This window comes from Gorilla gorilla, chromosome 13, assembly GCF_029281585.2.
Source record: "Gorilla gorilla gorilla isolate KB3781 chromosome 13, NHGRI_mGorGor1-v2.1_pri, whole genome shotgun sequence".
Classification (NCBI taxonomy): domain Eukaryota; kingdom Metazoa; phylum Chordata; class Mammalia; order Primates; family Hominidae; genus Gorilla; species Gorilla gorilla.
In genome coordinates, this window is record NC_073237.2 from 37365257 (window position 1) to 37388007 (window position 22751).

The 22751-nt window shown below is 35.9% G+C and overlaps 1 protein-coding gene across 4 annotated transcripts in view; it reads right to left on the reverse strand.

Annotated features, from left to right (window-relative positions):
* Nucleotides 1–1444: 1444 nt before the first annotated feature.
* The window catches only part of IFT74 (intraflagellar transport 74), a 114255-nt gene continuing 92948 nt past the window's right edge, over nt 1445–22751 (reverse strand). For all 4 annotated transcript variants that reach the window (XM_063696313.1, XM_019034014.4, XM_019034013.4 and 1 more), the window contains 7 exons: nt 19534–19587; nt 16958–17055; nt 16061–16187; nt 8576–8739; nt 7890–8015; nt 3694–3754; nt 1445–1759 (listed from right to left, as the gene is read on the reverse strand). In XM_063696313.1, coding sequence (XP_063552383.1) covers nt 1641–1759; nt 3694–3754; nt 7890–8015; nt 8576–8739; nt 16061–16187; nt 16958–17055; nt 19534–19587 — 749 coding nt within the window. In that variant the 3' untranslated portion in view covers nt 1445–1640. The remainder of the gene's footprint in view (nt 1760–3693; nt 3755–7889; nt 8016–8575; nt 8740–16060; nt 16188–16957; nt 17056–19533; nt 19588–22751) is intronic.

Below are 22751 nucleotides of genomic sequence, written 5' to 3' on the forward strand. Positions count from 1 at the left end.
TGCTAAAAGAGTTTTTTTCCCTTGTGAAATTTTATAAGCACTTTCTGCTACCAATTTCCAATAGAAAACTCCATACAATCACAGCATAAAACAACTGAGGGTGGCTAAAAAGAGACATACTCAGGAGTCATCTGAAAAAGGCCAAAGAGCCACCCAAAGGACTTAAGAAGATGAAATTATTTTAGTGTATGAAGTCTATTTGGTGTAATGACACATCTCATGTGACCTAGGCTCTGTGAAAGTAAGGGTTTTGTGGACAACTATCTCTGGGAAATGCTTTACAGTATATATTCTTCTTGAGCTTATTATACATTAGCATATTAAGGGTTACGAGCAGTCAAGAAAAAATAAAATAATTCACCTTTGTTTCAGACAATGTTTCCCAAACTTCTTTGACCATGAATCCTTTGGAGGCATAACACTATTAATAACTCAAGATGCTCAGGATTTGTGGAACACATTTTATGAATGCCACCTTAATGAATGTCCAGGATCTTCAGCCATATTAGTAATCCAGAGTTCAGCAAACTCAACAATGCTCACTCCTTTATTTAAATGTATATAGACTGAATTTGAATAATTTACCATTATAAATATTTATTTTAAAAAATCAACATATATGAGTAAATTTTAAAGTATGTAAATAATATCTCAATAAAGCTATTTTGGTTTAAGAAATCAATGTGTTGTTTCAGAAATACTGAAAAGTAGAGTTACTTAGTGAACACGATATCAGAGCAAAAATAGGATAGTTTAAGTAATATTTTATGCTGGCCAAGGTGACTCATTCCTGCACGATAAGAGAAGATACATCTACAGTTAATATAATGTCTTCCAGACTCTATGCCTCTCTCCCAATCCTACCTCTTCTAGCTTTTTTCCCCAAATATTCTGGCTAATGTTTATAAATTAATCTACTTAAGTCCTCCTAATAGTACAAGAGAGTAAACGCATACTGCAGGGTGGCAATGAACAGCAGTAGCCATAGTCCAAAACAGCCCACTATAAATGTAGTCTTTTACCTAATGTTCTTCCAGGCATATATATGTGAAAAAATATTTTAAGAATTGCAAAGATTAAAAGTTTCTAATTCCAAATCTTTAGGTATAACTGCTATATAAAGAATATATGTTATATATTTACCTGTGACATTATATGGTCTAATACACATCAAATATAACCTATTTGAGAAGTAACGTTCAAAGCTAAAAATCTTCCTTCTAATCTCACTATTTTTTTCTAGAAGTAAAAATTGACAAGGTTGATATAAGTGCTAAATCAGAATCATACTCCGTGCATCCGTCCTGGAGTTGATACAAGAAAAGCTTATCTCATTTGTTGCCATAGATGGATTATACCAGCTAAATAAATTTCAATGGTCACTTTTAGTTTCTTTATCTCTTGGTTCAAATACAAGTAGCATAAAAAGAAAAGAAGATGGTACTTTTTAATATGCAAACCGTTTATTGAACTATTTACTATTTTAAAATACCATTCTTAAAAGAGGCCACAAAAATTATAACATTCAGAAATTTTAGGTAAACTCCAAAGGTAAGCTTTTTTTTTTTTTTTGGTAGTCAACTTGTACCAAGTTTAGCAGCAAGAGGATACTTCCTTAGAGACTTTCAGTTGACTTAAACTCAGTTTCCGCTGGTGCTATGTAAAGCATCCACGATGGTTTTATTGTACTCTGCAATCTGCTTGGTCACATTTTTCTTAATTGGCTGGTAATCACTCTCTTGACTCTTGGTTGCTATGACTAATTACATGAGTTAAGGGGGAAAACAATGTCAATAAAAATCTAATTGTGCCTGAGAAAGGAACTAAATACTGACATTTTTCATACTGAAGATGGTACAAAAAAGCACAATTAGAATACTTTAAAATACAGTACATTATTTTAACAGATTAAGCATCAATTAAAACCTAAAATGCCAAGCTAAACTTATTGCAAAAAATTCATATACAATATAAACACTTTTTAATACTTAATATGTTACGCATTTTTAATCTAATTCTGGTCTTAGAACAATCTAACGTTCAATGAACTAGTTCCCATATTCAAACACACATACACACATACACATACCACGTTCTCTGGAGTACCACAAATAATTTAAGGCAAATTTCTAGACTTCACTCTGCTCCAAAATCACCTACTTTATGTTGCACAAAACTCCAGTGTTAGACTTAGAGCATACTGTGAACAAGTCCTCTATTTTTAAACTAAGTTGCACTAACACTGGCAACAGAGCACCTAAAACACCTTATCTGGAGGTAAGATGGGGTCCAGGCTGCTTCTGAGCTGAAGTTCAGCACCACGCTGGGGGAGAACCTATGCTGCCACTGAGTCAGGATCTAGTTCTCCAGGCAGAGACGCCCTTGAATGGGTCAAAGAAGGGAATAGGAAACAACTTTTAAGGAAATATTTGTTACAACTTCACAACACATGTTCTCAACAGCTGCTTGCTGCCTCCTGTAATCAAACTAAAAGTAAACAATAAGATGAGACGTAAGTATCATCTTTGTAGACATATAATGGAGTTGAAATGGCTGAAACATGGATGAGCTTGGAAGTCAAACTTCTCAGGATCTTACTTAGTTTACATCCCTTTGCTGCCCAGATATTCAAGGTAGAACCATATAAACAACAAACAACTATATATTATATATTATGTACATATATATATATACACTTGTGGATATATATAACTATATGGTTATATATAATTCTCCCAACACTATGAGAAGGAAATATTAACTATATTTTAGAGATTTTAGAGATGATACAATTCTGGGGCCGAGAGCAGTGGCTCATGTCTCTAATCCCAGCACTTGAGCAAGCCGAGGTGGGATTGAGCCTAGGAGTTTGAGACCAGCCTGGCTAAATTGGTGAGACCCCTGTCTCTAAACAAAAGAGAAATTCTTGCCATGTTTATCAGAAGATTTACTGATAATGTTTAACTTTACCCAAGCCCTGTGATCCCGGAAAACTGAATCTTAAGAGATGATACAGTTCTAGCTTGAACAGATTAAATTGTCCAGTTTGTAACTTACAAGCAGTAGAGTTAACATTTAAAATTGGATCGCCCGACTCCAAAATCTGGGCACTTAATCACTATGCCACATTAAGTCTTTGTACTCCTTTTTTGGCAATTCCCAAAATCTGCTTTCTATTAGTTACTTGAGGGCACGCGTGCACACACACACACCTCTTAACTACTATAGAATTGAAACAGTCATATTCATTTAATTTAGCTCAGGGTTTTGTACATATTTGGTATTTAATAAGTAGGTGTTGAACTAAATTTGAGTCTTTAAAAAAATTCCTAGAAAAAAATAACTCAGTCAATTTCATTTTCAGCTTTTTTTTTTTTTTTTTTGAGACGGAGTCTTGCTCTGTCGCCCAGGCTGGAGTGCAGTGGTGCCACCTCGGCTCACTGCGAGCTCCACCTCCCGGGTTCACACCATTCTCCTGCCTCAGCCTCCCAAGTAGGTGGGATTGCAGGCACCCGCCACCACGCCCGGCTATGTTTTTTTTGTATTTTTTAGTAGAGATTGGGTTTCACCGTGTTAGCCACGGTGGTCTCAATCTCCTGACCTTGTGGTCCACCTGCCTCGGCCTCCCAAAGTGTTGGGATTATAGGCATGAGCCACCGCACCCGGCCCCATTTTCAGCTTTTTAAAGGATACATTCTTTCATCGCAAAATTATTTTGCTCAAGGTGTTGCCACTTTCTTTCCAAATTTGTAAGCTAAAAACATAAAAGAAAAATATTAATTAGGACCCATATTTAAAACAATTAAATGCCTTTCTAAGAGGATAAGACAAAAAAAATCTCTCCAACTTTAAATCTTATCAACTTACATTTTATTGAGATAAAGCCATGGTAGAAAAAAAAGATTAAATAATAGTAAATACATTAATACAGTGATGAATCCTATAACATGTTTTAATCTATATATTTATTTTAATTATAAAATATTTTAAATGTTTATTATACCAATGAACATGCCAACTGAAAGACAATTTATGATTTTCCTTTCCCTAAAAAAACTTTTAAAAGAAAAATGGGACATGATGGGAATCTCTTCTTAAAATCTGGAAGTCTAATGCCACAAATATAATACATATTCAAACACTGTCAAAGGTTCAGCCATATAGGAGAAACTTCCTTATTTCCAGGGCTAAATTTCCTGTCTAATTCCACAAGCTGTGATAAGAGCAGAGCTGCAGTGTGAAGATTATAAGAGAGCTGGTAAAAAGCTGGCACTGTTACAATAATCTCTGCATCAACAGGAAGCTAATGTGGATATTATATTGATGGTTGCTTCCTCAGAAGACAATTTTACTGTTATAGAATTATATTGTTTTTCTGATTTAATTAACCTTGTAACTCTGGTTATGGTCTTTCTGTTTTAAGATGCACATAGTTTTTTCCAAAGCAAAGGACCATTTGAAAATTGAAATGCTAAAATTATGTTCCACCTGGACATTTCAAAGAAGTAATGATTATTTTTAAAAATACAATAATTGAAGCAACAGTGGAAATGTTTCTATCCTCACGTTAAAATAATTTTCAGGGCGTAAATTCAGGCTTGATGTAGATCCATCTCATTGTTTCCTCCAAAGAGATAAATCTAGATATTAGAATGAATCATAGCTAATTAATTATGTGAACTGTATGTGCTGTGAGCTGGTATTACTAAATCACATCAATCTCCCCCAGACAGGACCTTGAAGTTAAGATGGACTTAAGGAAGCAGTCAGCAGTTTCTGGCAGTAAATCTCTAATAACCTTCAGCAAAGTCAAGTACCAGACTTTTTTGTCATTGTTTCATACAAACAGGTGGCCTTCTTATAATGCATCAGACCTGCTAAGTGCTACAGGAATGGTATAAAAGCAATGCTGTGTCAGATGGTCAAATTCCTTTTACATTATACCTCTATATTATTGACTCCTTTAAACCTCCAAGGACATCATGAAGCAAAAATTCATTTTGAAAATCTGTTTTTCCCTAACTAGTTTAAATAATCTGTTACATAAAATTCTTTAGAGATGCCAAAAGCCAGTTTTCAAGAAGATAATTGTGAAAGATAGGAAGATCAGGATTTGATTTAATCAGTTGGGGTTCACAAAAGATGACAAATAACACAGAGAAGGATTCAAAATTGTGGCTTATGTTATGATTTCCAGTTATCAATACATGGAGTTAAAATTAGCAATTAATGTGGGATAAACAAGGTAACCACTCACTGGCTCTAAGAAATGGTGTTTTTCAAGTGCTTTCCACCTTAAATCATCTATTCAGTGAATGAGGAGGGCTAATATTCCATAAGAAGTATCAGTATTTTTTTCTAAGAATCACTGAAGACAATGACCTCACAAACTTTGTCTTGTTTCTTCTCCAGCACTCATCCTCACTCTAAACAACCTAAGAAAATTGTGTCACTTATAAGTCTATAGCTAGGTTTCCATATGAAGTAGAACAGAATAACTGGTAAATCTGAATTATGTAAATTAGTGATTTCTAAGCTTTTAGTAGTTGTAGCAAGCTTTCATGAGATTCTACCCTTTTCAAAAAGAATGTAAGGTGTATGTTGTTTTCAAATGGTACATCCATACAGTGAAATAGCTAATGCTATAGAAATGTCACCAAAGGCCGAGTGTGGTGGCTCACACCTGCAATCCCAGCACTTTGGGAGGCCGAGGCGGGTGGATGACCTAAGGTCAGGAGTTCGAGACCAGCCTGGCCAACAAGGTGAAACCCTGTCTCTACTAAAAATACAAAAAAATTAGCCAGGCGTGGTGGCTGGCGCCTGCAATCCCAGCTACTTGGGAGGCTGAGGCAGGAGAATTGCTTGAACCCAGGAGGTGGAGGTTGCAGTGAGCCAAGATCACACCACTGCACTCCAGCCTGGGTGACAAGAGCAAAACTTCGTCTCAAAAAGAAAAAAAAGGCTAAGCACAGTGGCTCATGCCTGCAATCCCAGCACTTTGGGAGGCTGAGGCAGGAGGACAGCTTGAGGCCAGGAGTTCAAGACTAGCCAGGGCAATACAGCAAGACCCCATCTGTATAAAAAACAATAAAAATTGGCTGAGCATGGTGGTCTGTGCCTGTAGTCCTAGCTACTCAGTGGCTGAGGCAGGAGGATCGGTTGAGTCCAGGAGCTCCAGGTTGCAGTGAGCTACAATTATGTCACTACACTCCGCCCTGGGCAACAGAGTGAGACTCTGTTTAAAAAAAAAAAAAGAAGGCTGAAAAAAGTTAAGAAAATGTTGAAAGACTGTATGAACAGCATGGTTTTATTTTTTGTAAAAACAATATGGATGTATGATTGCAAAGGACGAAAATACTACAAGGATATGGCACCAAAATGTTAACAACGGTTGTACCTAGGTAGTGGAAAATCAAATGACATCATTTTTATTTTGCTCTATCATGATCACATAGCCATATGAAGAAAAAGAGAGTTTTTTTTTTTTTTTTTGAGACAGAGTCTCGCTCTGTCAACCAGGCTGGAGTGCAGTGGTGCGATCTCAGCTCACTGCAAGCTCCGCCTCTCAGGTTCAAGCCATTCTCCTGCCTCAGCCTCCCGAGTAGCTGGGACTACAGGCACCCGCCACCACTCCTGGCTAATTTTTTGTATTTTTAGTAGAGACGGGGTTTCACCGTTGTTAGCCAGAATGGTCTTGATCTCCTGACCTCGTGATCCGCCCACCTCAGCCTCCCAAAGTGCTGGGATTACAGGCGTGAACCACCATGCCTGGGCAAAAGAGGGAATTTTTAATGCATTTAGGGTTTTAAACCATGTGTGCAAATTTCTAATATAGACTAATTAGATATAAGAATGATCAATCTTTTTCAGACCATAGTTATTGACTTTGTACATGACACATAATGCTTCATTCAATCATTCAACAAATAATTGCTGAGTACCTACTATGTGCCAACCAATACCACAGTGCAAGGAATAAAGTAAACGAGACAGACATTGTCTCTGTCCCGTCAGAGCTCTCAATCTAGACCTCACACACTGTTCAAGTAATTATCAGCAAGATGAGTGATATGAAAAGGGGGCTGCAGGTATATATATCTATGCATCCTATGTAAATAATTGGAGATATGAATTAAGAAGTTCAAGGATATCTGGATTGCTCTTTATAGCATTATTTCAATGGTTTTAAAACTAGAAATTACCTAAATATCCAATGAAAGGGAATTGGTTCAATATATTATGCTACATCCATGTACTAGAATATCATTAAGCTATTAATATTTTTTAAAAGTCAATATATATATTGACAAGGGAAAGTACTTATGATGTATAGTTAATCATGAAAAACAAGCTCCTAAATGATATGTACAATATGGTACAATTTCTATAAATGCATAGAAATAAATGTGTACCTAAGTATATGCATAAATATGTGTATACACCTATCTATCTATCTATCTATCTATCTATCTATCTATCTATCTATCTATCCATTGACTAAAAGAACCCACACTAAAGCAACAATAAGCATTCTCTCTTCTGGGTGGTAGGTACTAATCATTAGAATTTATTTTATTTGTGATTTTACGGATTTTTAGTTTCTGTATTAGTAATGTTTCACTTCCAAAATTTTTAAAAGATACTACCCCATATATCTTAATAGTTGTGCCCAAGACAGTATCTAACAGAGTTGGCTTTCAATATAGGTTTATGGAAGGTAAGAAAGCAGGAGTCCATTCATTCTGAATGAAGGCTGTACAGAATCTGGCTGTCTTAAAAGTCAGAAAATCTAGAAGGTATATAAAGCAAATTTTAAAATAAAAAAATGATTGTTTTGGGGTGAAAATATAGACTAAGAGAATTTCAAAGTCATTTAAAACATTTTTTACCTGAGAATGTGTCTCATTTTCTTGCAATTGTGTTTTTAGTGCCTCATATTCTATGTTTCGCTTCTCCATTATTTTCTTAAAGGCATTTCTGCGGGTTGATAATATCATTCTCTCCTGATGTAATTTCTAGAAAGATCCAAATAGAAGTGACAGGTTATAGAAAATATGTAGTAAGCCAATATAAATCATATTTAACTTAATTTCAATAACTATATTCTGGCAAAATTATATCAAGGCTATAACTACTCTAAAACCTGTTTGTAAAAATATCCTTTGAACTATAAGCTATGTTAACATTATCTGTATTAATAACTCTATTAATGCTGCCATATCTCTCCCGACCCTACCAAATTTAGTCTAAATTAATGTAAATGGCAATGGAAAGCCACTGACAAGTTTCAGGTAGGATAGAGTCATAATCTAAACTGCTTTAACAAAGCTCACATCTGCTGAAATGCTCTGTATTAAGTAGCAGCTTATACCTTGCTTTTCAATTTTTGCTTTTCTTTAAAACTTTAAGTCACTCTAAATTCCAACTACATATGTAAACATTTTTATTTTTTCTCACTTATATATATAAAATAATCAACTTAAAATAATAAATCCTATAAACCACAAATATATTACATTTGATCAAGAAAAAAACAAACTGAATTGTAATTCTGTAAGGCTTGGTTAACATTTACCTTTATCTTTTCTTCACCTGATGATTTTAAAGCTGGCAAATCATTATATGTCTCCAGATCAGTTGTCATTTGCTTAATTTTGCTTTTTAGAGAATGCTGTTCTTCAGTCATCTTACTTTCTAGAAGCTCCATTTTCTGCAGATCCAACTGCAGACGTTGAATGTCTGAAACATAAGAATTTAAGGTGATAATTAATCAAAATTTTATTCCTTTCACATAAGGAAATGTAATGCAACTATTAAAAATCATGTTTTTAAAGAATATCTGTAAAAGAAATATATGTTCACTGTAACCAGTGAGATAATATAAACTAAGAAAAAAAATACTCATCCCCTCAATAACCAATTTCAGGTAACCAATATATTAGGGAATCAAGTTAACCTGACGTCTATTAGCCACAGCTGTCACCATGCTAACAAACATTTAAGTTTTTTTCTTGCTTAGTAATATAATCTATATTATGAGATAAAGACACATTATTTTTAATAGAAGCATGACACAGTTATGTAGGGAAAAAACCAAGTTATAAAACATTATATATATATTTGAGCACAATTTTATAATTGCACATATAATCAACTCTTACTATCTGTGGTAGTTATGTCCTGTGAAGTTATTGTGAACAACGAGTTAGCAAATATTGAACTATTGCTCCCAAGGGAAATACAGGGTTAAGTTCCTGTGAGCCTTTAGTCACATTTTAGTCAATTAGCCAATACATAATCTTGCTTTATGTTTGTTTAAAGACATTTTATTTACTATAGGTTGTAGATTCACTAACATTGAACTCACAGCCAACAGCACTGTAACTTATGCCTGAATTAAGTTTACCTATCACACATTTTCTCCATAAGGCTATGATGTGCCTTAGGAACACTTAGCACATCAGCACTTTGCTTGGGGCCATTTTAAATGGCACGATCACCAACAGAAAGCACAAAAATGCAAAAAACATGCCACTAAATATACTGCAAAAAGGAAACCTCTTTATAGTATGAGAACTGATATAAGAAGGCAGAGTGTTGCCTTTTTCAACTTCTGTTGGCAATGTGCATGTCAGGCTGTTGAAATTTTTCAGGAGTCTGTGCATGCCCACAAATGATCATGAAAATGCTGCAAGGATTGATTTGGGGGGTACAAAGTAACTTTAGTGAGAAGACAAATTCACAATATGAAATATATGAATAATGAGGATACCTGTGTGTGTCTCATTCTTCCATTCAAAAATATCAAGCATCTACTATGTGCCAGGTGCTGAGGATATAATAGCAATCAACAGAGACATGGTTTTCACTCAGGGAGCTGTATTTTAGAGGTAGAAGGAGGCAATTAAATAAGTATTTACAATAAACTGGATAAATATGAAAAGAGTAGTACAGGGTGCCATAAAAGCATGTAGCAGGGATGAAGAGAGCTCTCTAAAGATATGCCTTTCAATTAAAGGCTTAAGGTTTATGAATATCACACAAAGAGGAAGGTAAAAGTGTTCCAGCAAAAACAATCAGCATGTGCAAAGTCTAGAGGTAAGAAAGTCTAGTACCTTTGAGCCAGTAACAAGTTCAGCATACTGAATAGTAAATGAATATGAATGAATTTGAAGAGTAAAAAACAATGCTTCGAAAGTCACTGATTTGAGAAAAGAGGCTGTTATCCAACCAAAATTTTAAAAGTTAGTATAATTAAGCCAGTATTTCTTGAATGTTTCCTTTTATCCCTTTAAGAGTTTTAAAAGTCAACCACAGCGACATACACTATTTAAAAATATATATGTGTATGTACACATAAATACAAATATGTATATAGCAAAACTTAAATGTTGTTGCGAAGAGTTTTGTTTTGTTGGATTCTTATCTCTACCAGGGTTAGAAATAGTTATGAGAATCAAAGAGCTGAACAAGTGACTAAGGCTTATGCTATTTTAATGCTCGAAATAGGAACTGTTTTTAGCCTGTAGATATTTTGACTATTTGGAGTAAACACTGATATAAATCTAACTGCAAGTTTAATTTGAATATATACTAGGGAAATACATTTAAGAACCATACAAATTGATTTTTCTTGATAAAAGGAGAAAATGGCTGGTATAGGGTAAAGTTTATCTTCCTTTAACAACAGGTCCCCAATGAAAAGCTAAATGCTACTCCAAGGGAAGAGACAGGAAGAGGATGCAGTCTAGTTCCTTCTGATATGCCGTGAAGTTGCAAAGTTTACCAAGCAGTGTGTACATAGGAGCAAAATCTCAGAAGGAACCACTTTGACCCGGGGAAGTGTTTCTAAGATAGTCTGTCATCAGCACATTTGTTTACTCTCTGGAGTTTCCTTTCCAAAAATATAAATAAAAACTATTGCTCATAAATCCCTTGCCTCTTTGCCCATGCAGTACACCAGTGTTTCTCAACCTTTTTCTTACATTATTGATTCCCTAAGAAGTCGATTACAGACTCTTTTTCCCCAATCACTTCCCTCCCCTGAAATTTTTACATCACCCATGTGGTGTGTAGCCATTTAGGTATGGTGACCTCTGGAGGGCCATTATAATATCTAAGTTTTCTTCACCCTTCCCCCAAGAAGTGATTGCTCCATTAAAAAAAAAAAAAAGGCCAGGCGCGGTGGCTCATGCCTGTAATCCCAGCATTTTGGGAGGCCGAGGCGGGTGGATCACGAGGACAGGAGATGGAGACCATCCTGGCTAACACGGTGAAACCCCGTCTCTACTAAAAATAAAAAAAATTAGCCGGGCGTAGTGGTGGGCGCCTGTAGTCCCAGCTACTCGGGAGGCTGAGGCAGGAGAATGGCATGAACCCCAGGGGGCGGAGCCTGCAGTGAGCCGAAAATCGCGCCACTGCACTCCAGCCTGGGTGACAGTGAGACTCCGTCTCAAAAAACAACAACAACAACAACAACAACATGGAGTACACTAAATCCATTCTATCTGAAAGGCGAACAAGAATATTATAAACCTCTCATGGTGTTTTGAAGATACAAAAAATTTCTTGAGGTGGGGGATGGTGTTAGGGAAAGAAAGAAAGAATAAATTATATGGTTGGTAGAAGTTAAAATGAAAACAATGTAGTAAATGAAATTAATTATAAGCATCAAAGAATTTAACCCTTACTAAGAAAAATTTCCAGCAAAATCCTTATCATAGTATTAAACTGGATTTTTATCTCCATTGAAGCCAGTTTTCAATTTTTTTTCAAACTGTACATCTCAGGAGAACACATAATGACTACTTTTTTTTTTTTTTTTTTTTTTTGAGATAGATTTTCGCTCTGTTGCCCAGGCTGGAGTGCAATGGCGCGATCTCAGCTCACTGCAACCTCCACCTCCCGGGTCCAAGTGATTCTTCGGCCTCAGCCTCCTGAGTAGCTAGGATTACAGGCTTGCACCACCACACAGGCTAATTTTGTATTTTCAGTAGAGATGGGGTTTTACCATGTTGGTCAGGCAGGTCTTGAACTCGTGACCTCTGATGATCCGCCCGCCTTGGCCTCCCAAAGTGCTGGGATTACAGGCGTGAGCCATCTCCCCTGGCCCATAATGACTAGTTGTTAAAAGGAATTATAAACACAAAGTATAAAGTACGGCATGAATACAAAGTCTTGATTATTGAATTTGTTTCCTGGTATTGATTTTTGCCTTTTAAAAAAGGTACATTTCTTGACAGCTGTTACAGAGATAGCTTAAAGGGGGAAAAACTTGTTGAATTTACATTGACTTTAGATAAATGAAAAACTTAGGCATGAAGGTCTAAAATACAAAACAGAGGTTTTCTAGATGAAATAAAACTATAAAATTATTTAGTTTATAGAAAAGAGAAAATATTTTTAAGTATTCATATATGTCCAAAAGAAATGAAAATAGGATCGTGAAGAAATACTTACACACCCATGTTCACTGCAGCATTATTTACAATAGCTAAAAGTTGGAAGCAATCTGTCTGTCTATAGATAGACTTTAAAATATGATATATACATCCAATAGAAGGTTATTCAACCTTAAAAAAGAAAATCCTTCTTTGCTACAACATGGATGAACCTTAAGGACATTATGCTAAGTGAACTAAGTCAGTCCCAAAAGGACAAATACTGTATGACTTCATTTATATGAGGTAATTTAAAGTAGTCAGACTCATAGAAACAGAAGTAGAATGGTGGTCTCCAGGGGTCAGGGGATAGGGAAATATGGAGTTGTTATTCAGGAGGTAAAGTGTTTTTGTTCTGCAAGATGAAAAAGTTCTAGAGATTCGTGGCACAACAATGTGCATATAGTTAACACTACTGTACTGTACACTTCAAAATGGTTAAGATGATAAATTTTGTTATGTGTTTTTTTTACCACAATAAAAATATACTCACAGTCAAACCAACAGTAGTTATATATCAAGAATGTAACTCCTCCAGTTACTTGGCATATAGACATACAAATAAAACTACGGCAAACAAACTCTCAACAAATCTGGATATAAAATAGGCTTAAACATAGCAATTATATACCTATATCACCACCATTAATGCAATTAATAGCATTCAGTATGCATTTATAGGTCCATAATCCCTTATCTAAAACCCTTGGGCAGTTCTATTTCAGAATGCAGAATTCTTTGGATTTTAGAAAAGTAATATAGCACATATACTAATGATTACATAACTCCCATGGCAAAGTCTGAGGGAATACCTTGTCATCAAGTACACGAATATTTCTACAGCAAAAAGCATAAATAGTCACACTAGGTAGGATAATTAAAAACTATAAATAGCCTCATGTCAGTTCAGGTCAGGTCAGGTTTTGCTGCCAATATCTTTTTAGATTTTGGGAATCCAGATAAACCTATTATGGATCATTATTTCATTTCAAAAATCTTTTTTATATATATATATATATAATTATACTTTAAGTTCTAGGGTACATGTGCACAACGTGCAGGTTTGTTACATATGTATACATGTGCCATGCTGGTGTGCTGCACCCATTAACTCGTCATTTACATTAGGTATACCTCCTAATGCTATCCCTCCTCCCTCCCCCCACCCCAAAACAGGCCCGGGTGTGTGATATTCCCCTTCCTGTGTCCAAGTGTTCTCATTGTTCAATTCCTACCCAAAAATCTTTCAACATTCTTAAGTTAGCAAATATTAATTAGGTCTTCATTTCTCACTATCTCACTAACTGTAGTAATTCCAGGTAGACAAAAACATAGCTAATTCAAAGCTGCAACACACCAGCATAAAGAACACCCATAGAAGCCATTAGTTCATAAAGCAAAGATCCCATACAAATTTTTACATGACTTTATCCTAGTCTCTTTAACCTCAACTTTGTTTATTTGTATCTAATCTCCACCTGCACCATCCCAATGGCAGCCATTAGCCACATGTGATTTTTGAGCCCTTTTAAGTATGTCTAGTCCAGGCCAGGTGCAGTGGCTTACGCCTGTATTCCCAACACTTTGGGAGGCCGAGGTGGGCAGATGGCTTGAGCCCAGGAGTTTGAGACAAGCCTGGAAAACATGGTGAAACCCCATCTCTATTAAAAATACGAAATATTAGCTAGGCGTGCTGGTGTGTGCCTGTAGTCCCAGCTAGTTGGGAGGCTGAGGTGAGAGAATCACCTGAGCCCAGGAAGTAAATGCTGCAGTGAGCTGTGATCACGCCACTGCACTCTAGCCTGGGCAATGAGAGTGAGACCCTGTCTCATAAATAAATAAATAAATAAGGCTAGTCCTAATTGAAATGTCGTGAAGATAAAATATCTCTTTGATCATTTTTATATAGCTTACATTGAAATAATATCTTGGCTATATCAGTTTAAATACAATATATTATTAAAATTAATCTGTCTCTTTTTACTTTGTCAACATGGCTACTCGAAAACTTTATATAAATATAATATATATTGGCATTACATTTCTCTTGGACAGTGCTGCTCTAGTCTCATGATAGCAAGCATGACTGAAACTAATTAAAATGAAACATCATCTCTTCTTAACTATCCAAGACTGGACTGGATATGTGCCCTATGTACTTCCGTTGCTCCTTATGCTTACTTCTATCATAGCATTATTTCATTGTATCATAACTGCCACTCCACCAAGTTGAAAGTTTCTTGAGGAAACAGATTAGATTTTTTTAAGCCTCTTATACTGACAAAGATTCAATCCTTGACCAAAATAGCTAGGCTCCTCTGAGCTCTCTTCTCAACTAGGCCTCAAGCTCTGCCTATAAAAATTCCACTCTCAGCACAAATGATTTCATGCACCACCTTCTACCCACATTAGAAGATTTAAACAAACAGTTTCTAACAGCTCAAGTCTGCATCCCTGCGATGACCCTATCCCCACTTAAAGTGCCTGCCAGACAAAGCTCAAGGCCGCCAAAAGAATGTACTATTTATTCTAGCCCATACTGGTCAACAGGCCCCTGTCTACCCTTTCTTATGGCATCCAGTTGTGAATCTTTCCTCTGTACCTTTAAGATGTATATGTGTATTAGTCTATTTGCATTGCTATAAAGGCATACCTGAGACTGGATAATTTATTTTTAAAAAATAAGTTTATTTGGCTAATGGTTCTACAGGCTGTACATGAAACATGGTGCCCGCAACTGCTTCTGGTGAGGGCCTCAGGAAGCTTACAATCACGACAGAAGGCAAAGGGGAGCCTGCGTGTTACAAGGCAAGAGAGAGAAGGAGGAGGTACCAGGCTCTTTTAAACAACCAGATCTTGCGTGAACTCACAGAGAACATACTAATTACTGCAAGGATGACACCGAGCCATTCATGAGAGATCCGCCCCCATGACCCAAACATTTCCCACTAGGCCCACCTCCAACACTAGAGGTCACATTTCAACATAAAATTTGGAGGGGACAAAAAATCCAAACCATATCTGTATGTACCTCCCACAACTCAGGAGTATTTTCCTCAAGGACCTAAAAGCCATTCCATCAAAACGTGATTATCAGGAAAGTTAGGGCCTCTGTCTGCTAGTCTGTGTATAAACATAGACTCCTAACTTGATAATTGCCAGCTAACAGACACAGCTGGCCTAACCAGCATGTACATTGATGAACCCTGTAATTTTTCATTTCCCTTACTACTCCCTCATTCTCCCTTTAAAACACTCAATCACCTCTGTACAAATCAAAGTTGATTTCAATTCATGCTGGACCCTCCTGCCTTACTGCCACACTGTATTACTGACTAAAATCTATCCTTAGCACTTTAACTTGCATCCAGCTTTGTTTATCTTTAACAATATCCAGAATTATATAGCACAGGCTTGAAATAAGTATTCAATAAATGTTGTTAAATCAGTGACAATATACAACATAATACTAGCCAGATGACGAAAAAAGCCACACATAATTCTGGGGCAATAGGCAATCATAAATTATAGCCTCCGTCAATGAGGCTTTAAAAGAATCAGAGAATAACATTGATATATTTTAAAAAAAAAGAATATTAAAATCTAGGTTGTTTTCTCACCTGAAGTCAAATTCTGAGCTGTACTTTGTGATTTCTGCACTTCAGTAGATTTAAAATTGAGGTCATCCTGCATCATCTTTAGCTCTTGATTGGTGATAGAGGATATCTGTTCTATACGATTTATATTCTGCATTTGCAGAGAAATAAAAATAGAAAAAAATCCACTGATTTAATTCTCAATAAAACTCTTGGAAAACACTGTCAAAGGATGAGATGTTTGGATCAGGTATTTGTCTTTGAAATACACCATTCAAGTTATATGTTGTATAGAAAATGAGATTCCAAATTGGGTTTTCTCAATAAAGACAGACTATAAATTCAAAATTGTGGGGTTTTTTTCATTTCCTTTATTTCACTGTAGAAAAAATTCAACTACACTATTTTAGAAACTGGTTGGAGTCTTAAAACACTAGAATATTGAAAGGGGAGCATGCATTTCATAATAGATGCCCAATAAACATTTTTTGATAATTTGAGATACTCATTACATATACATACAAGAATCTTTTTATTTACAATAAACTTACAGTATAAAAATATATTAACATTTTCTAACATGTCTAGATTTTGAAATTATCTGTGCAAATGTTACTTTCAAAAGTTCAGATAGATTAACAATGGAAGATCATAATAATTACTCTGAATTAGTGCTTCATTTACTGCTGAATATTGATATTATACATGTCATCCTTTTTCTCTATCGCCCTAATTACCTGACATTTTGCTAGAGTGATAAAAAAGTTAATAGCCGAAATAAATAGTAACAAGTAAGGGAACTGAAAGGAAGTAGTTAAATGAGAAGATACAATAGTGAGCCGTTCTATTTTTTGAGTTGTATTTGGAAAGTTAATCACGGCAAAAATAAAGAGGACACCGAGACAGGCACATGGTACTCACTCGACTGCAGTGCTCCAAGAGTGCAACAATGTTGGCTTCTATCTGTGCCTTTCGTTTCAGTTCCTGATTCTTTGTTTCCTCAAAAGTCTCAATAAAAGCTGACAATTGGAAAACATAAGAGAGGTTACTGCTGATAGAGTTAACACTATATAAACTCTGATTTGCAGGTCTTAAGAGTGCTTTTTAGAATTTTCTTTTTTTGAGACAGAGTCTCACTCTGTCGCCAGGCTGGAATGCAGTGGCACGATCTCGGCTCACTGCAACCTCCACCTCTGGGTTCAAGGGATTCTCCTGCCTCAGCCTCCCGAGTAGCTGGGACTACAGGCATGCACCATCACACCCAGCTAATTTTTGTATTTTTACTAGAGACAGGGTTTCACCATGTTGGCCAGGATGGTCTCGATCTCTTAACCACGTGATCCACCCGCCTCGGCCTCCCAAAGTGCTGGGATTATAAGCTTGAGCCACGGCACCTGGCCCAATTTTTAGAAATTTTAAGCTGCCACTGTTTAATTTGTTATTAACCCAAAGGTAATTATTATTCAATAATTACTTTATATACTTTCAAACTGCCTAAATCCTGTGACCTTGATATAAGTAAATCAGAAAGTTATAAATATAAGCTCAAAAGAAATAGCTGATAAAATGACAATCAGAAGAAATTTGCTTTTATAAAGATCTCCTTTGATACATCAATAATTATTAACACCCTGGCTACTAACATTATTTCTATAATTTCCACTGCTGAATACCCATTTTATCTGAAAATAAGTATTTTATTTACAATGCTGGATTCATTTCAACTAAATGAATTTAATAATGTATTCAGATTGTAAATAAATATTCTAGGAAATTATCTTTTTACTTGTTTAATACAGAAACAGCTCTTATTTACATTTTCGAGTATTTCTATGGAGCATCTAAAAAATAGAAACTTTCAGTCAAAAATAATTTTACTGTTAGCATGAATAACATCAATAGCTTGCGTTCTGTAATGGATTCCCATTATGCTTTTTTCTTATATTTAGTATATTTTTTAAAGTAAAACAGTCTTCAACAAAACATTTTTTATTTGAATATGGTGGTAGAGGACCACAATCAACATTTTTTATAAAACTGAATTTTCTTTAATGTCCTGCTTCAGCATTCACACAGGTCTTATGTGTGAATATCCTGCTTCTATAATCTGTTGATCACACATTAAGTGGACATATGAGATTTTTATATATACAAAGGCATAAATGAACATTGTCTTTCAGGGGTTATTTTTTAAGGAAAACAAACCATAATTAATATGTGGAAAGAAATCTGAGCTAGGTGACCTTCTATTTTAAGATTCTGTAGTATAGGAATTCTTTCCATTCATTCAGTAAATATTCATTAAATGAACACTTATTGACATCTAAGTGCCAGATACCACACTAGGTAGTATCTAGTAATTTCCAATACTGTGGTGTCACGACACATTGTTCCTTGATTTTACACCTTTCTCCTTTACCAAAAGACTTAAAAAATGTTTTTGAGATAATTTTTGGTATTTACTGACATTTTAAAGAAAACTTGGTACATTGTAAAATAAGAGGTGACAATTACTCTTTTATAGCGTGCCTCCATGAAGGTAACTATTGACATCAGACCTAGATGAAATTCTAGCACTTTGCTAGAATTCAGATTCTAGCAAAATGATAACTTAAAAGGAAACCAGTAATTGAGAATACATGCCAATTTTTTAAAAAAATTATAAATGTATAAGTTTAAGTGAAAACCAATTTATAAAATCAGGCTGAGATTTTTTTTAAGTGAATCAAAACTAACAAAAGGCAACTAAAATAATAGCTGGTGACAGGAAAAAGTGACAATATCTGATGTGAGGGCTAATAAACAATGAGATAAGTATTATGGAAAGCTAAATATAAAAGTGAAAGATACTAAAGGTGAATACAGTGAAGCATGTAAAACAGAACATTCAATCAATAAATGATCTATAGCAGCAGTCCCCAACCATTTTGGCACCAGAGACCGTGGAAGACAATTTTTCTATGGACCACGGCCGGGGGGCAGATGCGGGTGATGGTTTTGGGATGAAACTGTTCTACCTGAGATCATCAGGGGTTAGATTCTCATAACAAGAGTGCAACCTAGATCCCTCATACGCGATAGGGTTCACACTCATATGAGAATCTAATGCTGCTGCTCATCTAACAGGAGGCAGAGCTCAGATGGTAATGCTCGCTTGCCAGTGGCTCACCTCCTGGTGTGCGGCCTGGTTCCTACTGGTCTGCAGCCTGGGGATTGGGGACCCCTGGTCTATAGGTTTCCTCTATACAGACTATGAATGTAAGTACTAGCTTTAGAATCTAGCCCCAACGTATAGACACTCATCACATATCTTTTTAGAATTTTCTACCCATCTCTAAATTATGCTAGAAACTATTCTTCAAGGCAAAATGCTTTGAATGTCCACACTTCTGCATTTATTAGCCATTATATCTGCCCAAAATGAAGTCTCTGATTTGGTATAAATGAACAGCAATCTGAAAATATTATATTTTTATATCTACAAGAATATCACTTACTGTCCATATGTTCCTCCCTTTTCTTTAGCTCCTTGTATTTCTGGTTCATTTCACCTATGAGAGATATAAAATACAACATTAATTTCAAAAATTGCACATACAGGGCTCTAAATTAAAAATCTCTCTTTGGTTCTCTCTATGCCATTAGTCATTGACTATTCAATGAGTTCAATTAGGTGAAATTCTTTTACAATGACTTATAGAGACTTTTAAAGTAGACATATGCATGTAACTTGAATATGTGGAACAAACAATATGATTGGAAAGGACTTAAAGGCTTTCCATTCCCAACCTGGGGCTATTCAACCTATACATGAACACTATGGGTGCTGAGAAACATAAGTTCCCAAGAAAGTCCATTCCATCTTTGAAAGATCACCAGCAAGACAGCAGAGTAACTTCACTCACAGAGTTTATACTCTAAAGATTGAACAATTAATTAAAATTAAAAGGTACTAACTGCTATCATAGGAAAAATAAAAGATGCTATAGGAGCACACAGCAAGGGCAACTAATCTAGGTCAGGGTTACAGAGAAAGTTTACCTAAACAAGTAATATTTAAGTTGTATTATAAAGAATAGTAGGAGTTACCTGGTCAAAATACAGAAACTGCAAATGTCAAAGCATTACCAGTAAAAAGTTTCAAACTGAGGATGAATATGGTAGCATAAAGAACTGAGGGAGTGGTATGGCCGAGGCAGAGAATGAAGTGAAAAAGTAGCACAAAGATGAGGCAGCTTACGAAGCACCTTATAAGATCCATGTTAAAGAGTTTGGACTTTCTCCTAAGGACAATTACTAAAGAATTTTAACCAGGGAGATGAAATAATCCGTTTGCAATTTTGAAAAATATTTCCAGTCTGGAGAACAAAAGAGAAGTAAGATTGGAGGCAATAAAACCAGTTAGAAAGTTGTCAGGATAATCTGGGTGAAAGATGAAAGCTGCCTTGAGTAGAGTGGTGGTAATTAGAATGGAAAGTAGTGAATTATTATTTGTGACATTTAAGAGCCAGAGTGATTGGCTTGGTGAGCGTTAAACAGGGAGGAATCAAGTATGATTCCCAGGGTTCTGGCTTGGGCATCTGAGAAGATGGTAGTACAACTAACCTAAACGGGGAAAAAGTTGAGAAAGAGTTGCTTACAGCAGTTTTGGATATGTTGAGTTTAACAAACATGAAAAGCGTGTCTAAAGAGACAAAAATCCAAGGCCTAGAAAAATGAATGAATTCTGCCATTTAGGCCTCACAGAGGGACCCATTAGTAGGAGTGGATTGTGATTATTTTATGACAATAGGATTTCACTGTAAGAAAAACTGAGCTTTGAAGGAACATGGCAGCTGCCTTCTGTAGAGAAAGCAGACAGAGACATGAACCTCCATCTGTGCATATACTTGCTTGGCGTTAAGTGAATTATGAGAACACAAGGGTGATGGCAAAGTCAGAGACGTGGATTAGCAAACAGCTTTTCTGCCTTCTGGTCTGAAGAGTTTTCTGAAATTCATTGACGACAACCCTGATGCTGAGAAAATCTTATGTTAAGGCTTCCAAAATATTACTGGTAGTAAAAAGCTGCAAGTGAAAGCTAATGTTTAAGGACAGTAAATACCTAATGGTCACAAATTCCTAGCCAGGCTACACCCAGCACCAATAGGAAACCCTGGATCCACTCAGATAAGGCTCTAGATGGATTAGCAACTTTACTCAACTACTACTCAGTTCAAATGATCAACCATGGTCTCAAAATACACTAACGCCCCCTGATTAACTGTGAAGAGGAGGCCAGAGGTAATCTGTTATTAATTAAACAAACTTTGTCTGTATATGTGTGTGTGTATATATATATACACGCATCTGTAAAATATACTACAGACAGGTTTTTGAGTGGGAAACAGAAAGAGTTGCAGTTTGCAGCACACATGATCTGGGATACCCTTATAGGAGGAAGATGTGCATATAAATATCATTGCACATGTGAAGTGGCAGAAAAGCTACTATCTCCTGAACCTGCCATGGCCCATGTTTCCAAGAAAGTCCTAGTTTCTTGTTCTGGCTATTTAAGTTCCACTCTTGGGAGACTGGTCAGGCATTAAGGGATTAGGAGGGAGGCCTGGATCCTAGACTTTACAAGGATTTAACTATCATCTTATCTTTTTTCTTTTAATCTTAAGAGAATTCCTACACATGATGTTTCCAGTTTCTCATCTTGCTTTTAAACCCCAAGACACTGCAATGAGGCTTTTCCTCCTCCTGTTCCAATGAAATTGTTCTCAGTGAGATTATACAACTGCTTAATGATCAAATTCAAATGGCAGTCAGTTATCTTACTCTGTAATATTTGACACTATTGGTACAACTTTTCAATTTTCTTTGTTTTCCTCTATGTTTTATTTTTGCTTTTTGGGGGGATGGGAGGGCTTCTCTGGCGTTTCTTACTCTCAGATCATTATTTTTCTGTCTTCTCTTCATGGGTCTGCTTCCTTCTTCATTTATATTCTAGAGTTCTGTTCTTAATGAACTTCTAACGCTATATCCACGGCAATTTCATACATCCTTGTGGTTTAAGAACTGTCAAATTTAATATATTCTCTGAGTTTTAGATTCTTTAATCTAAATGCTTACTATATATATTCATTTGGAAGCCCTTTCAGGACATCCTAACTCAGTATATTCATAATTAAACTCATAGTCTTCCCTCTCTTTATTCCCTATTACATTTGGCTGTCCTCACCATCCATTCATCATTCAAGTCAGAAACCTGAGAGGAGCCTCCTCCCTCCTTCTCTCCTCAAAGTCATCCTCCTAGTTGCCAACAGATTGAGCTGGAAGATATAACTGGTTAACATTTACAGCTGTACAGCTGGCCAGCTGGATTAGATGGGACAGAGCTCCTACACATCTCAGCAGATTCCCAAGCTTCATAAAACTTCCTCCAATATCACTACTGCTAAGAAGGAGAGTGGTCAGAGCATTAGTGAACTTCTCTATTTGGTGATTTCTCAGTGGAGGATTAGTATCTGAGTTGCCCATAAAGGCAGTGTAAATGTAGGCAGTCCTAAGGTAGGGTAAAACATAATGGTTTTTAGCAAATATATCCTTAGATTCAATATCACAGGACAGGATAAGATTGTAGATAGATGGAAGCAAATCAGTGTAACACAATGGAGGTACAAGCAAGTAAGCAGAAGGGTCTAATGTAGTAGAATCAACAATGAGGAGA